The sequence below is a fragment of the Polypterus senegalus genome, chromosome 5 (assembly GCF_016835505.1).
Source record: "Polypterus senegalus isolate Bchr_013 chromosome 5, ASM1683550v1, whole genome shotgun sequence".
NCBI lineage: Eukaryota > Metazoa > Chordata > Cladistia > Polypteriformes > Polypteridae > Polypterus > Polypterus senegalus.
Window position 1 is genome coordinate 195,799,076 of NC_053158.1, and position 17,631 is coordinate 195,816,706.

At 41.7% G+C, this 17,631-nt stretch overlaps 1 protein-coding gene across 1 annotated transcript in view; it reads right to left on the reverse strand.

Annotated features, from left to right (window-relative positions):
* Positions 1–419: 419 nt before the first annotated feature.
* Positions 420–17,631, reverse strand: part of LOC120529776 (amyloid beta (A4) precursor protein-binding, family B, member 1 interacting protein) — a 175,019-nt gene continuing 157,807 nt past the window's right edge. Inside the window, 3 exon segments of the mRNA XM_039753910.1 lie at positions 420–929; positions 932–1,058; positions 6,964–7,067. Of these exon segments, the coding sequence (XP_039609844.1) occupies positions 796–929; positions 932–1,058; positions 6,964–7,067 (365 nt within the window). The 3' untranslated portion in view covers positions 420–795.

Consider the following 17,631-nt stretch of genomic DNA (forward strand, 5'->3'; position numbering starts at 1 on the left):
GTTTTTGCGCACCGAGGTTGGCTTTGTGTGTTGCACAATAAAAGGTGCGTGTTTTGTGCATTTGGAGCCCGTGTCTGTCTGTGCCGAGGCTGGTCCTTCACAAGTGTTATATAGTGCCTGCCAATTAATACAAAGAGTACACAACACATTTCGGCTCATCAGGTATGCCCTTTTCCCCCCACTTGCGGGGATCGAACCCCGGACATCAGCACCTGAGGTGAAGCCATTGAGCCACAGTGGCTGTTTCACTTACTTAACAAGGCGTAGATTGGAGTTTTACATGCAGAGGTCTGATCACAGTCTGATATTTGGGTGGTTACCTACCAGGGGATGATTAGGGGTCCAGAATGGACGGAGCCGTGATGTTTCTCTCGTTGTGATCGTTGAAAGGACTCTGTAAGGTATGGCGACACTGTAACTCAACATTTCAAAAAGCTCTTTATTCTGAAAAATAAGCGTAATTTACAAGCTGTTCTCGTGAACAAAGAAATGATTATCGGCAAATGCTTAATGTTTGTAAAACCTGAGCCAGTCGTCTCAAACGGTTTCTACAGATTCCTTATATATGAATATGTCTGTGGTTAAAACCAAAGAAACTATTTACATTTCAACATAACCTTCTGGACGTGAACCATTCCATTTTTTTTCTTCTCCCCGTCGATGCGTCTTCTTACTTGCTGCCCTTCTTCTGCATGGCTTTCATCAGCTCTGACATGAAGTCTTGTTGCTCCCCTCCATGCAATGACGATGACCTCTCAGGCGTTGTTCTCTTTGGGGGTGGGGGGCCCACTTTTCTCAAGACTGGCGCAGGGGCAGGGGTGAAGAGTGGGGGTGGGGAGGTGGAGGTGCATTGGGGCAAGGTGGAGGAGGGGGCAGGAAATCGGGGGGCGGCTCCGAGAAATCATCGGGAGGTGGGGGAGGTCGTGGAAGTCTGGGGGAGGTGGAGGGAGAAAGCAATCCTGTTGAGTCATAATGGGGTCCGGTGGTGGGGGCGGCAGGATTTCTTGCATGGTGGGAGCAGGTGGCGCCGGCACAGGTTTACTTACAGCAGGGTTTGCCTTTAAAAAGAAAAGAAGAACAAAAAAATATAAAAACAATGTCAGAGCGCTATCAGCACATAAATACATCCACCAGTCCTTCTTGTAAATGGAGTGACACGTTAAACATACCCTGCTGTCATCTTCTAGCTGACATTTACGTGATCTTTGAGTCAAAGTCCAAAGCGGCGGACTACTATCTGAACTTGAAATCTTACATTCAGCGTTGCTAGCCAGCCTGTTAGAGATGCTGCGTTACCCAGCTGGTGACAGATACGTTATGACAGGCCTGTCAACGCTTTTCAATCGGTCAATGGGTGGGCCTCTCTGGCAGTGTCTTAAATTGGTTTGAGGCCTACCTGGCAGGTAGAAAATTCTTTGTTAGTGGTGGTAGTTATACTTCAAAGACGCCTGATATTCTATGTATATGGTGGTCCACAAGGCTCTATCCTGGGTTCACTCCTCTCTTCGATCTTCATGCTTCCATTAGGTCAGATTATCTCGGGGCATAACGTGAGCTACCACAGCTATGCTGATGACACGCAACTGTACTTATCGATAGTGCCTGATGACCCCGACTCTCTTGATCCACTGACACAATGTCTTACTTGTGTTTCTGAGTGGATGAGTAGTAATTTTCTCAAACTAAATAAGGAGAAAACAGAAATTTTAGTGATTGGCAAAAATGGATATAATGAGGGTATTAGAAATAAACTTGATGCATTAGGATTAAAACTCAAGACGGAGGTAAAGAATTTAGGGGTAACTATTAACTCTGACCTGAATTTTAAATCACATATTACCATGTATACTCGTGGATAAGTTTTCCCACGGATAAGTTGGGACCTGATTACTTGTATTTTATAATGTTGGTTGTTTAAGTCAAATGCGGAAAAGTCACGCTATTGGTACAAGGGATTATGATATGCCAACGCCCACCTGAGAGAGTAACCATGGAGCACACAGCCTTTGTTTTTATGTGGGTGCTGCAATGCTCTGTATCAGTGTGAGCTCCAAAGTTTCTCTCTCTATTGTGTCTACATGACCACACGGTAATACCCAAACTATTCCGACGCAACGTTTGCACTGATTTGTATCACTGAGAAGGTGGTCATTTGGTCTTACAATCACACTGTATATATCCTTATATATAATTTGGTACAATCCGTATGTATGGTGTTCATGTCAATACCTCGACTCAATTCAAGTTAGAACAATGCAATGGGACTCTGCCTCTGTAGTTAGAACAGAACATGGCAAACACGGACGCAGTGTTGCATGATTGGCTAAGAATGTTCGAATGCTACAGTGACGCTGCTGGACGGCCGAGTATAGTAAGTCGGTGTTGGTTCGAGCAGATAACAGTAAGTTCAGTTGGTTTTTGGAATGTTGGTTTGGTGGGGCGTACTTTCCAACATCGTCGACTGACTTAAACCCTTCGACAGCTCTGGAACCGTAAGTGAGTTAGAACGTATCGCCATTTGCTTGGTCCGTTGAAATCTATCTTTGGGCAGTTTGGTTTTGGCATCCGTCCTTCTGACATCTATTGTTATTACTCTTACTCTGATTAGAGTCATAAAATATGGTTTGTTTTGAACATTTGTTTGCCGCAAAAAATCAAATGAGGTGCGCCGAAGAGCTGAGTTCACGTCTCGCAGCCCCGTTTAAACAGGAAGCTCTTCATTACATCGGCCGAAAAGGTCCATTTTAAGCACAAATCAGTGCTATGATAACAAAATCATTTCAAGAACTTAAAAAAACAAATAATTCTTTGCAGAGAAAGTATGGATTTCACAAACGTAGAATTTGTAGCCATATTCGATCAGGCTCCCAGTCGCTTGTACATATATATATATATATATATATATTGTGGAAGAAACAACCGTCACCCCCTGGCTGACCTAAAACCTCTAAGAGAAAACAGGCAGGAGGAAGCTTAAATCATAACCATTTAATTATATTTGAAGGGGGAGCACTCCTAATAGAGGACACTGTAACTACCCTGTAGATACATACAGCATTCTGTAACAAGAAGGTCAGAAAAGGGTAAGTCAAAGAGACGTCAGTTTTAAAGGCGTATGTAGGTTCAGCGGTTTTTAATTAGAGAATGCCCATGCTGTTTTATCCTTGTTTTTATGGATTTGTTTTGGATTCCGTTATTCTGGATTTTAACATCTACAGAAGCACTCTTTGGATTATTTATTTATTTGCATGGAACTGAACAATGCACAATTGCTTTTGATTGTTTTAAATAAAAAGCACCTGCACTTGTTCACCCATCCCTTGTTCATTGTGTATGTGTTGTGGCGAGTCGCTGGGGCTACGACCTGGCCGGGACGCCTGGAATGACCGGAAGGTGGCACATACGTCTTCCGGGCCACGAGGGGGCAACCGCCCTGGAACAGAGGAGGACCACAGGAGAGGAACAAGGAGGCTTACGCCTATTTTAACCTATGGTCACCGACAGGGGGCGCCCCGAGTCTTAGGAGGCCTGGGATGGATTTACTTCCGCCACACCTGGGAAGATGGAGGAGAATCCCTCCAGGGTCGCCCGGAGCGCTTCCGAGTGCTCTTCCGCCACACCAGGAAGTGACGTCAGAGGGAGCACCTGGAGCACATCCGGGGGAGAATAAAAGGGCCTGCCTTCCTACAGTCGGAGAGCTAGAGTCGGGAGTGGGAGCAGGACAAGGCTCCCGTGAAGAGAGGAAAGGCGGTCCAAGAGACAGAATGACAAGGGACAGAGTGAGAAAGGCCCGGGATTAAAGTGATTTGGGCAAGAAGGCCCAGTGGACTGTGCAGGACTGAGTTGTGTGAATTATGGAGGAGAAAATAAAAGACCTTTTCATAAAGATGCAGTGTCTGTCTGATGGTGTCCGGGCATGTCTCACAGTGTTTCTTAGTGAGTCAGAGTATCTTTAAGAGTAAACCATTTCTTGTTTAAAAAAAAAAACTAATTTTGAAATGGCTTTGTGCCAAGTGGAAAATCCTCACTCTATCCATGAAAATCCTATCCATCTGCAGGTACTCATCTAAATCCACTTATTCTTTCTGCACAGCCAGAGGCATGCAAAACAAAACAGCAAAATCTGTCTCAACTGCATTGAGCTGTTAAAGCCCTGTGAAGGACAGAGAGAATGGTCACCTCCAAAACATTTAGCTGGAAAACAAAGCAGTGAAGCCGTTCGCAGTGAGTTAACGTTCCTCCAGCTGCAATCAGCAAATGTACCAGGCCTAGATGTCGAGTTAGGGCTGTTTGGTGCTCAACTAGCTGACTAACTTCCTCAAGCTAGTGAGAATGAGATCTCTGTGGCCCAGCTGTTAGTTTCAAAGCCATATGTTGGCAGTGTTTTTTTGTTTTTAGCATTTAGTAGATTTGTACAGAAATCCATCATGTGGTTTTGTGCCACCATGTTGTGAGTCAGCTGACCAGTTCACTAAATCAGTATGTTAAAGTTAGAACATGAGAACAGTCTGGACGAGAACAGGCCATTCAGCCCAACAAAGCTTGCCAGTCCTATCCACCAAATTCAAGTCGAGTTTTGAAAGTCCCTAAAGTCTTACTGTCTACCACACTACTTGGTCGCTTATTTCAAGTGTCTATCGTTCTTTGTGTAAAGAGAAACTTTCTAAGGTTTGTGAGAAATTTACCCTTAACAAGTTTCCAACTGTGTCCCCATGTTCTTGATGAACTCATTTTAAAATACAAGTCTCGATCCACTGTATTAATTCCCTTCATAATTTTAAACACCTCAGTCAGGTCTCCTCTGAATCTTCTTTTGCTTAAACTGTAAAGGCTCAGCTCTTTTAATCTTTCTTCATAATTTATTCCCTGTAGCCCTGGAATCAGCCTAGTCGCACTTCTCTGGACCTTTTCTTGTGCTGCTGTGTCCTTTTTGTAGCCTGGAAACCAAAACTGCACCCAGGACTCCAGATGAGGTCTCACCAGAGCATTAGAAAGCAAGTTAGTTACACAGGAGTTTTGGTACCATCCACTAGGGGGTGCTGTATTCTCCTCAGTTGTATTGGCCCCCGAGGTTTTCATTGGAGAGGATGACAGATTACTGTCATTATCTGACTCGGGAATCTGTCTCAGACTTGCTGGATTATTGTCTGATGAAGGTTTAATAAATTAAAATACACATTTTATGATCCATCCCCTCCTCTAACTCTTATCTAAAGGTCAGTAAACATGGCCCTAATCTTAAAATTTGTGTTTAGGGCCCTGCAGTGGCATAGCTAAAGTTCGTGCCACTCGGGTTAGGGGTGGTGCTACAACTTGCAGCCCTCCAACATATCGGAATATGTTAACCTATTTAATTAGAAATTAAAATGATGTGTGGAGAAAAATTAAGATAAATTTATTCATATATAGAGAAACAGCAACCATTTTTCACATATAATTATTTATAAGCATCAACTGGACAAGAATATAGTAGAGTCACACTGACAAGCCGTGTTCTAATTATTAGTTTAATATAATTACGCTGCGAAAATCAGAACCAGTGTAGTGTACAAGTGATAGGTGGGGATGTTTTCTGCGCAGAACAAGAATGCATTTGGATTGATAAGGAAACAAAGTTATAAATTCTAAATGTTTATCTTCCTATAAATTATTATCGGTCCAATGTTTCTGTTTATTTTTATTATGGCCTCATAAATTGCAACTGCTGTGCCTGATGCCGTCATTGAAGGACAGTCTGAAAATTATTTTTGAAGCATTTGTGGATAAAAATGAGAGAATTTGACTTTTTTCATTCATGAGTGATATTTTTCTGAATCCTGCTGCTCTACACACGAATTGTACTGAGCCTTTTGGCCAATAATGCTGCCCCAAAAAATGTGCCACCCAGGGCGAACCGCCCCCTCCGCCTGCCCCTAGCTACGCCATTGGGGCCCTGAGATTAAACTGTTCTTTTTTAGTCTGATCTTAATCGTTTTCTTTTATGATTTTTTCCCTATCTATAGTCCTAATCTTAAAGTTAGTTTAATGTCAGCCCTAATCTTAAAACTTATGTAGGACCCTGATGTTAAAAATGAGTCTTCAGGGCCCTAATGTTAACCTATATACTTATACTTTTTAAACTTCTTATTTTAAAGTACCTTATTTAAAAACTTCATAGTCTAATTTATTATTCCATTTTTTGAGTCTTATTCTAGTGTCAATTTGAATTGTATATTTATTTATTTGTGTTTTAGTGGGGGACAGTTCATTTGAACCCCCTTCCACCCGGGGGAGTAAATGCGAACATTAATTTTATTTTAATTCTTTTCATTTTTATTACTATTTAATTTAATATTGTTTCTTTGTATCGGTATACTGCTGCTGGATTATGTGAATTTCCCCTTGGGATTAATAAAGTATCTATCTATCTATCTATCTATCTATCTATCTATCTATCTATCTATCTATCTATCTATCTATCTATCTATCTATTGTAATCTGTATTTTTTTATTCCAAAAAAAAAAAAAACAGAATAGAAAAATATTCTATTCTAAAATGGTTTTTAGACACTGTTTAAAGACAATTTTAAAGAAAATTATTTTTTAATCAGTATACCAAGGCCTGCCTTCAGGCTTCTTTTCCTCTAACCATAAACCTACATCCCATGTCCTGGGATTCATGTTACGTGATATATGATTAAAGTAAAACATTCTTATTGATTACATTTATTCACATTTGTGGATTCAACGAATAGCTCATTCCAGCTCCTGACATAATAGAAAAACGGCATTGTTATTGCTGAGATGAGCCAGTTTCTGATGAACCCATTCAGACTCAAGACCACAAAAAGCTATTAACGTAACAAGCAAATAAACATCCACCACATCTGGACATGACCCGGAATGACAAAAGTGCATTTGTCCCATCACTTCGAGGATATGGAAAGCTGCTTTAGAATAGTAATAGTAAGGAAATCCGTTCACCTTAGACATGTCAGCCCGCTTCCAAGCATCTGAGAAGGCTGAGCTGACAGATGTTACGGGCGGAGTGGCCTGGGCTGGACATCCATTTGCCTGAGTGGGTGCAGCTGTAAGGAGAGAAAAGAGAGACAAAGTAAATATGGCAAAAAAGTGAGATGAAAGTGCAGGCCACGGTTATGGTTGTAATGAGGGATTATTTGAGTTACTGTTGCCTTTCTATCAGCTTGAACCAGTCTGGTCATTCTCCTCTGACTTTTGGTATCAACAAGGGATTTTAGCACAGAGAGCTGCCTCTCACTGGATATTTTTCCCTTTTCCGGGACATTTTCTGTAGACCTTATTGATGGTTGTGTGTGAAAATCCCAGAAGATCAGCAGTTTCTGAAATACTCAGATCAGCCCGTTTGGCACCAGCAACCATGTCACATTCAAAGTCACTTCAGTCACCTTTCTTATCCATTCTGATGTTCAGTTTGGACTTCAACGGGTCATCTTGACAAGGTCTACCTGCCTAAGTGCTATGTGATTGGCTGATTAGATATTTGCATTGAAAAGAAGTTGAACAGGTGTACCTAATAAAGTGGCCAATAAGTGTATATTGAACTTTTATAAGAATGGATTATTAAACATAAGGAAAATTATTGAATGTAACTTAAGGGTTATTCTAAATGTAACTTAAAGCTTAAGCACATGAAGTCTTTGCTGCATCTTAGACAAGTTACCAACGTAATTTTCCAAGATTAGAATGAGATAAATGAGTAACACATTCACCTCCAGAAAACAGGAATAAACTAATGGGAAAGCTGAAACACCCCTCTTAAAGAGTTCAGATAAATGGGAGAGTTGACAGGAGTAAGAAATTATTGGTGGCTTTAGTTGATTGGAGGAGATGATAACGTTCTGCATATTAAGAGTCAGATGATGTGATGTATCAGATAAGATTATGGAGTCAGAAAAACAGATGAATTCCTGAATGGATTGTTTACTCCATAGACTGAGCCATTTGTTCATAACTCTGCACAAATAAAGAAATGTTCTGCATTCTCAGCTGGGCTCCATGACTGCCTTATTTGAAGATGGAGGAGAGTTTTTTTTCCCTGACACTATGAGCCATTTTATTCAGAGAGGCAACCGCAAGCTATGCCTACAAATCACTTTACTTGCATAGATTCAGCTTAGTGCTTGGCGCACAGCCGATTCAGATTTTGCCTTTTGGAACTTTCTAGATTTTGGTTTTTTTTTTTCATATAGTTTAGATTTGTTTGGTTGAACCCGGAAATGCAGAGCCTCTGGGTATGGATACCGACTATACTATTATGAGCGAAAGACTTCACTTTTTGATTGTTAAGAAATGAGCAAACCTTTTAGAAGACGTCTTGTCACTTTGTCATTATGCGTTAAAAAAATAGGAAATGACAGTCTTCTACACACAGGTGGCACAGTGTCTCAGTGGTTAGCATTCAGAATGCGTATTTATAACCAAGGCCTTCTTTTTTATTTGGCAGCACTAGGTTGGCAGACCAACATCCTGTGCAGCTGTTCTGTTCAGGCCGTGTGGCCTCAAATGGCTATGATACTAGATTGCGGACCACAAGTGTACTTTTTCAGCCCCCACTTTGTCACCTGCCCATGTTCTGATTAAAAAGGCAATATGCATTTTTAAAGCACCGTGAGATGACACTTTATATATGGAGATATTGAGAGTTGGTGTCTATTTAGTTTTAGTACAGTAGTGTGAAAAAATAAGTGCACCCCCACAAAATGTTGTTTCTTTTTTAAAATACTAGGGGGCTCCACCCCCTACTCACTTTGCTCGCCCAACCCCGGGTTTGGTTTACCGAATATACAATTTAAAGAGATTGTTATTTTCATGGGAATTGTTACATATGCATTATTTTCACTTTTACTTTAAAACTTTTGTAAAAACAATACTTGTCCTTTATTTCCGGCCCCGGGCGTGGTTAAATCTTTCTCACAGGACTTATAACGCTACTAGTGTTGTGAAGGGGGGGCGGCTGAATGCACACTAAGGAGATGCCGTCGGATCATCTGCTGTCTTTCTGCTGCTGCTGCTGGCGAGCTGCTTGTTCTTTTGTCGAGCTGCTTGTTCTTTTGCTGCTCGCATTTTGGGTAAGGAGGGATATAGATTACTAGTCAGATGATCTGCTGGCTTGTTTCTCCGATCATTCGATCAAAACCTGTACTGCAGCTGTCCTTTTGCCACTTGAAAGCATGTGGGGCTCTAAGGAGAAGCTGCTCTGCTGTCTTTTTGGGTGAGGAGGGATATAGATTAACGTACGCTAAGGAGTTGAAGTCAGATGATCTGCTGGCTTGTTTCTCCTGGCAAGCTGCGTTTTCTGCTTGTCGCGCTTTGTGTCGATCATTTCAAAGCCTGTACTGCAGCTGTTGTTTTGCCACTTCGCGTCTCTGCCACTCACGTTGTGAAAGCATGTGGGGCTAAGCACACACTAAGGAGAAGCAGTGGGATCATCTGCTGGTTTCCTGCTGCTTGCGAGCTGCATGTTCTGCTTGTCGCTTGTCGTTGTTTTAAGAGCTGGGAGCACATGATGTTTGTCTGCCAAAGGCATTCCAACAACTGCTTGGTTAGATGTCAATGAACTTGTTTTAAATGTGGTCTCACTGCCTTGTCTCGCGTGACGTTAAAGTGTCCCTTGTGCGGATGTCAAATTGACTTCTGAGAAGATCACGTCTCGTCTCCCTAGTCTCCCTCCCAGGATTTTTTTTTTATAATGGAGAGATGTGGACATACCAGGATTTGATATTCTTTCAACAGTATCTTTAGATAAAGGTAATGTAACTGAAAAAAATGAACATTTTAAATTTGCAATAATTAATTAAAAAAAAAAAACCAGATATGCCATTTCCATCTGTGGAAAAGTCCCCCATTCATTCTAATAGCTGTTGTTTCCCCCTCAAGTCAGCATTTCCTAGAACTGTCTAGCAGTCTCTGATATCGACTGCAAGAAAGTTTTTCTTGCTCCTCCGTGCAGCATTCTTACAGTTGTCTTGGTGTGCACAGCCTGTTTTAAAATCAGATCCTGGCTTTGACTCGACCATTCCAGAGCCGCCCATTTCTTTCTTTTCATCAATGCCTTGATGGATTTACTAGAATATTTGGAGTGATTGGCCTGCTGCAAGGTCCACTTGCAGTTAAGGTTCAGTCATCTAATAGAACGTCTCATGTTATCATCATCGAGCATCCTCTGGCTAAGTGAAAAAAACTTCCTGGTGGATTCTATGATGGAACAACTTAAGTAGTGTGGTAGACAGTAGGACTTTAGGGACCTTCAAAACTTGACTTGATGTTATTTCCGAGGAATTAGGTGGAGAGGATTGGTGAGCTTTGTTAGGTTGAATGGCCTGTTCTCATCTAAATCTTTCTAATTTTCTAATGGTGCGCAGCCCATGCCCTGATGCAGCAAAGTAGCCTCAAACCATAGCATTTCCACTAACATACTTGACAGATAGTATCAGGTTTTTCTGATCAAATGCTGGTTTTGTTTTTTCCCAAACATGTCTTCTGATACTATGGCCAAATAATCTCTCCAGAGGACATTTTTGTAGAAGTCCTGGGGCCTCATGTATAACACAGTGCGTAGAACTCACACTATAACATGGCATAAGCACAAAAGTGGGAATGTGCGTACGCACAGAAAAATCCAGATGCAGGAATCTGTGCGTATGCAAACTTCCACGTTCTTCCGCTACATAAATCCCGATCAGCTTGAAAAGTAACGCATGTGCACGTGCCTGCTGCCCCACCCCAACTCCTCCCAGAATTACGCCTCTTTGAATATGTAAATCAATATAAATAGCTCTGCGGTGGGTTGGCACCCTGCCCAGGATTGGTTCCTGCCTTGTGCCCTGTGTTGGCTGGGTGGCTCCAGCAGACCCCTGTGAACCAGCGGGTTAGAAAATTGATGGGGACAACTAGAGGGCGCAGACTTTCAACTCCAGACACCAGGTAAAAGTCCAATACTTTTTATTTTCCTTTTCCACAGTGCACCAAGCACCCTCCACACTACTCATAAATCACTACAATAAACACAATAATCTCTCTCCTCCTCGCCCAGACACTTGCTCCTCTACCTCCCAGCTCAGCTCAGTGTCTGGACTGAGGCATCATCCTTTTATAGCCCCTGACCCGGAGGTGTTCCTGTCCCAACAGTCCACAGTTCCAGTTCCTTATTCCTTCCCGTCACGTGACCGTGACGTACTCCCGGGTCATAAGGCACAACAGAGCCCATAAGTCCCCCACAGCGACTCCTGGTGGCCCCCAAGGTATCCAGCAGGGCTGTGTATAAATACTACAAAGTCCATAAGGCCCTGCTGGACCTCGGGGCACTATCCTGCTGTTGGGAGGGCTCCTGGGCCGGCAGTCCTCTACATAGCCCTTAAGATCAGCCTTCTCTGAAAATACTATGGCAAAAGTACGAGGGAAAATAGAAGAATTACAGCGAATACCAAGTGGAGGCAAAGAAAAATGTCCTATTTATTGGTTTAAACAGTGGTATAAACAACAAAATGAAGCTGTTCGAGTGACATAGCGTGTTGGAGAAAGTCGAAAGCTCAAGTTCACAAAGTCGCACAGTGCCCGAAATAAAAAAGAAGTTGTCACATATCAAAGTCGCCGTGAAAAGGCGAGTTGTAGCCCACCGTCTGAGTGTCATATGAAAGCTTATTAGGGTACAGAGAAAAAAAAATAGGCACACAGTGGGGAAAAAGCACGAAATGTCAACTTTAATCTCGAAATTTCCACTTTAATCACATAGTTTATTTTGTCATTAAAGTAGAACATCATAAACTTAATCTTAAAATCGTTTAATTAACCAGTTTCTCAAATCCCATCGTAATTAAAGTAGCACGTTAAATGTTTTGTTTTGTATTTGATCTTCTATGTGATCTATGTGTGTGAATCACTACTTGCTTATTAAACTGACTCTCCTCCTCCGACAGGACACAGAATCCATTACATTCGTGATATTACATCTCTGAATAACTAAAATACTGAAATGTATATGTGATATCATTTTCATATGTTAAAGCACATTATTAAACATTAGAACATGGTGGAGCAGTGATTGTGCGTGACCTTCAATAAAATAATTTATTGAAGCAGTACTGTCTCTTTCAAACGTACTAACCTCTAATTTCTGTCCTTCCTTTTCTTTCTCCAAATATCCAATCGCCACACAATCAGCTCTGTAATAGACGTTAAGCCATCTGTAAGCTTAGAATGCCGATTCTTCAAAACTTTTAAGGAACTTTGAAATATCTTTGTAGTACGTGTTTAATTATTCTATGCTTCACACCAGTCCCAGTGAAGCATACGGTGCAAGGCAGGAACAATTCGTGAATGGAGCACCAGATCCTTGCTAGTATGGCGACACTGTGTCCTCTAATTATTAGCAATATAGATTATTTAAATAAATTTAAAGTTTTATCTGTATAATATAATAAACATATGTTGCTGTATTTCATCTTAAAAATGATATCGTCATCATATGTAAATATGCGCTTTATAAAGTGGTACAGGTTGTGCGATATTATAACTGTAGTGCAAGTTTACAGTGGGGTGTTTGTACTTATAAGTACAGACAGTTCTACAAGGAGCAGTTGATGGAGTGCATTTAAAGTTCTTGGGATGAAACTGCTTCTGAACTGCGAGGTCCTGAAAGATACAGGAAAGGTTTTGAAGCGTTTGACTACCCGTCGTTTGCAACGAAAGCAGTTCAAATAAGAAGCATGGCTGTGGCAGCGCTTATGGTGCTCTGATGCTGTATACCGATAATTCTCTTTCCGATCAGCTTCTCCCAGTGGTGCAGTGAGAGGAATATGGAAAAAGATGATCCGCTGTAGCAACTCTCTTTCTGTTTCTTTTTCCGTTTTTTTGTGGTGGTCCTAACGGGAGCAGCTGAAAGAAGAAGAAGAAGCCCTTCCGTGAGAACCCGCAGTGAGTTAGGTACAACGATAAAGCAGTTATGGTATTTAGAATAGTTTGACCATTCTGTGGACCATTATATTGTTACTGGTTAATTACAATCAGATGCATTAAACTAATAAACAATATGCGGTTAATTTCAGTGTATTTATAAAGCCTCGTTAGGGATGTGGATCTGAAAAAGAAAGATAAACCACACAGGAACAGTAGCATTGCTTTGACGCTGGATGCTGCCAGTCTGCAAAACCGAGTGGAGAACTTGCGTACGACAAGGTATGAGGTACTGTGGAAATGTGTGTGGCTTTATGCCAAGTTTAGGTTTTATACATCGCAATTTAAATGTGGAAACATTCGTATGCAACATTTCTGTGCGTATGCACCGTTTATACCTGAGGCCCCTGGTCTTTGCCCAGGTTTTCATGTGCAAAGTTAAGCTTTGTCCTGATATTCTTTCTGGGCAACAAAGGTCCTGATGCAGCAATGCCACCTCAAACCATAACATTTCCACCAGCTTGCTTTACAGTTGATATCTGGTTCTTCTGATCAAATGCTGTATTTGTTTTTTTCCAAAAACGTCTTCAGGTACTGTGGCCAAATATCCACTCCAGATGGCATTTATTCTAGAAGTCCTGGTCATTGCCCAAGGTTTCATAGGCAAAGTTAAGCCTTGCCCTGATGTTCTCTCTGGACAGCAAGGTTTCCTATTGGCGCACCTGTAGACTGTGCAGCCTCTTTTTAATGGAGGACTCATACACTTTGACATCAACAGTTGCAAGAAATACCTGTAGGTCCCATAATGAAATGAAGGAGCTTTTTCGAGACTTCTTTCGGCATCGTGGGTTATGCTCATGGGTTGAACATGCCAGGGTGTCCTGGCTTGGACCAGCTGACCGTTGTTTGAAATCCTCTTCACTTGTAGATGATCTTGCAGGAGATGCAATGGTTGATTTCCAGTTGCTTAGAGATCTTTTCAAAACCCTTCTCGGACTATTAGGCATTTATAACCTTCTCTGTAGAGGCCTCAGAGAGCTGTTTCGATCAGGCATGGTGATAACACCACACTTCAACCACAAAGAGGAATCTAAACTAAATTTGTGAATTTTAAATAAGAAAGCAGGGTCAGAAAAGACCCCCCTCTGATGATATCCTAATCATTTGCACCTGATCTGCAGCACCTGATTTTAATTTGAAGTAATTAAGGTAGTTGGAAATGCATAGGCCTTGTTATTTTTTCCACTTGTGAAATTTATTTTGATTATATAATGGACTGTAAAATGTAAATGTGGGATATATATATATATATATATATATATATATATATATATATATATATATATATATATATATATATATATATATATATATATATATATACCAATGATGACCCCCAAAACAGGAAGGTTTAACAGGTGGAGTCCAACTTCCCTCCTCATCTTTTCTGACTGTTTCTTCACTAGTTTTGCATTTGGCTACAGTCAGTGTCACTACTGGTAGCATGAGGGGATACCTGGACCCTGCACAGGTTCTCAAGTCCAACATCCAGGATGGCACATCAATCTGTCATTGCCAGAAGGTTTGCTGTGTTCCCTCACAGTCTCAAGGGCATGGAGATTCTAGAGACAAGCAGTTACTAGAAGGCTGGAGAGGGCCATAGAAGGTCCATAACCCATCAGCAGGACCAGTATCTGGAACAGGATGAGCACAGCCAGAGCCCTACAAAATGACCTCCAGCAGGCCACTGGTGTGAATGTCTCTGACCAAACAACCAGAAAGACTTCATGAGGGTGACCCAAGGGCCCCATGTCCTCTAATGGGCCCTGAGCTCACTGCCCAGCATGCAGCTCGATTGGCATTCGCCATAGAATACCAGAATTGGCAGATGCACCACTGGTGCCCTGTGCTTTTTACAGATGAGAGCAGGTTCACCCTGAGCACGTGACAGAAGTGAAAGGGTCTGGAGAAGCCATGGAGAACATTATGCTGCCTGTAACATCATTCAGCATGAGCAGTTTGGTGGTGGGTTAATGATTGTCTGGGGAGGCATATCCATGGAGGGTCACACAGACCGCTACAGGCTTGACAAAGGCACCTTGGCTGCCATTAGGTATCAGGATGAAATCCTTGGACCCATTGTCAGACCCTATGCTGGTACAGTGGCTCCTGGTGCACGACAATTCCTGGCCTCATGTGGTGAGAGTATGCAGGCAGTTCCTGGAGGATGAAGGAATTGATACCATTGACTGGCCACCACACTTTCCTGACCTAAATCCAATAGAACACCTCTGGGACATTATGTTTTGGTCCATCCAATGCCACCAGGTTGCACCTCAGACTGTCCAGGATCTCAGTGATGCCCTGGTCCAGATCTGGGAGGAGATCCCCCACAACACCATCTGTCATCTCATTAGAAGCATGCACCGATGTTGTCAGGCATGTATACAAGAACACAGGGGCCATACAAAGTGCTGCATACAATTTTGAGTTGCTGCAATTAAATTTTGGCAAAATGGACTAGCCTGCCACATCATTTTTTCACTCTGATTTTTGGGGCGTTTTTGAATTCAGGGCTCTGTAGGTTGATCATTTTCATTTCCATCAAACGATGGCATCCTTTTCCTAACACATTACCCAGTCTATATCAGTATAGATATCCAGGAGGATTTCTTTTTCCCATTGAGATCTGATGTGTTTTCAAAGTGTTCCTTTAATTTTTGAGCAGTATATATATATATATATATATATATATATATATATATATATATATATATATATATATATATATATCGTGGAAGATGAATGCTCTCTTCATTCCCTTGTACTAATTCATGTCTGAGAAGTATGCTTTACTAAACCATGTAATAGCATGCTTTGTTTTAGCAAACAGAAAGATATTTGTGCAAAGAACTCAAGGTCTAAGCTTTCCACACATGAGTCTGCCTTATCACGTTTTCCCTTAGCTTACATCTGAACGCCATAACAAAAGGGGCCAAGAAATCAAGTTTTACAAGGGACGTTAAAGGGGCTCAAGGTTTGTGTATAATAAATGTGTTGACTGTTACATTTCATAATGATATTAAATCACGCATTCTAGGGGTATAAAACTGGACCCCACCCAACAGACGGGGTTCAGAAGAGCCCTGACTCAGTCAGGTATATTTGATTGTCTGCTTTTCTGAAACTCTTCTCACTGTGACTCTGCAAAATAAAGCTGCTTTATAACCACACCTGCTGTCTTGTCTGAAGTCTTCGTCCACAATATATATATATATATATATTTTATTACAGTATATCATTTTTATGAATAAATACTATTTAAATGATCAAATCTTGATATGTCCACTGGAGGAAGGATGGGCAACCCAGCCAGGATAAAGGATGGATTCTTGTCCAGGCAGGAGGCCATAATGGATAGGCTGGGTGAATGGGCATACCACATGACAGGTGGCAATGTTTTTTAGGGCTGAACCTGATTATGACAGGTCCGTAAGGTGGCATGGGAGCTGGAGTCTGGAAACGCTGCCCCGTTGGGGCCTTTGGGTACAGTCCGAGGGCTCTGCCAGTGGATGACTTCCCTAGTTTCCATACGTCCCAGAGCACTTCATCAGTCTCGTGTCATAAAGCCTGCATTTATTGTATCCTGATAATCCTCAGATTAGAATAACAAATCATGAATGGATCTTAATAGGCGCTTGAGACTCAATGCTTGGTATTGCCATGTGTCTGCCCAGGTTAGTCTGTCTCAATGCTTCCCATTTTATCAATTTCACCAATCTCCTTGGGTACCTGGGCTGACTGCTAAAGTCTTCTAGCTTCCTCATTTGCTGCTCGGAGCTCCTCTATGATCATGGACTTCCTGATGGATCTATCAACTGGGATCCATTATCGCACTGGGGTGAAGCCCAAGCCCTGACAAGTGACTAAATATCCACCAATGCTCTCTTTATACTTCACTCTTGCTTCTTTTCTTCCCCTGACTACCTATTCATGTAACAAATGTGTCTGGGGTTGTTTGGAAACCAGAGGCTGTCCTCTCCCAGCAGCGCCCTGTGGTGGTACCCAAAGACCTAGGCAAGGTTGCGTTTCTGGACTCCAAATCCCATGCTACCCTGCGGGTGTCCTAATCGGGTTCACTGCTATCTGTTGTGTGGGGAAATAAACTGCTCCTGGTATGTCTGTTGTCACTGTTAATCCATAATGGCCTCCTTTCCGGGCAAGAATTGATCCTTCCTTCACCTACACCAGATAAGTTACAAAAGAAAAAAAAAGTTTCACGTAATGTACTTACTTTTTCACAATTGTTGTTTAAAATGTAATGGAATCATTCTGAAGAATGCCATAGCTCACCAGGTACACACTTTCCAACTGCTAACAATCCTAATACAGCAATATATTATTTATCACGCTGACTATACATACTGTACAGTGCCAGATGACATGCTTTCTGAGTCTTATGTAGCTTTACTACAAGCATGTGGGCCACATTAAGAACTCAAAGAATACTTAGAAGCTTAATCAACTCTGTCTCACAATAGTGGCTATGGAGATATTTTCATTATATTTTCCCTTCAATTTATCCCTTTGTTGGCAGCTGGAATTCAGATGTGGAAACACAACACTATGCTGACAGATCCCACATTTTTACATTTCTCTTACTCTTCCTGCTTGCTACAGACGTGGACAAATTTGTGGGTACCCCTCCATGCAAAAAAG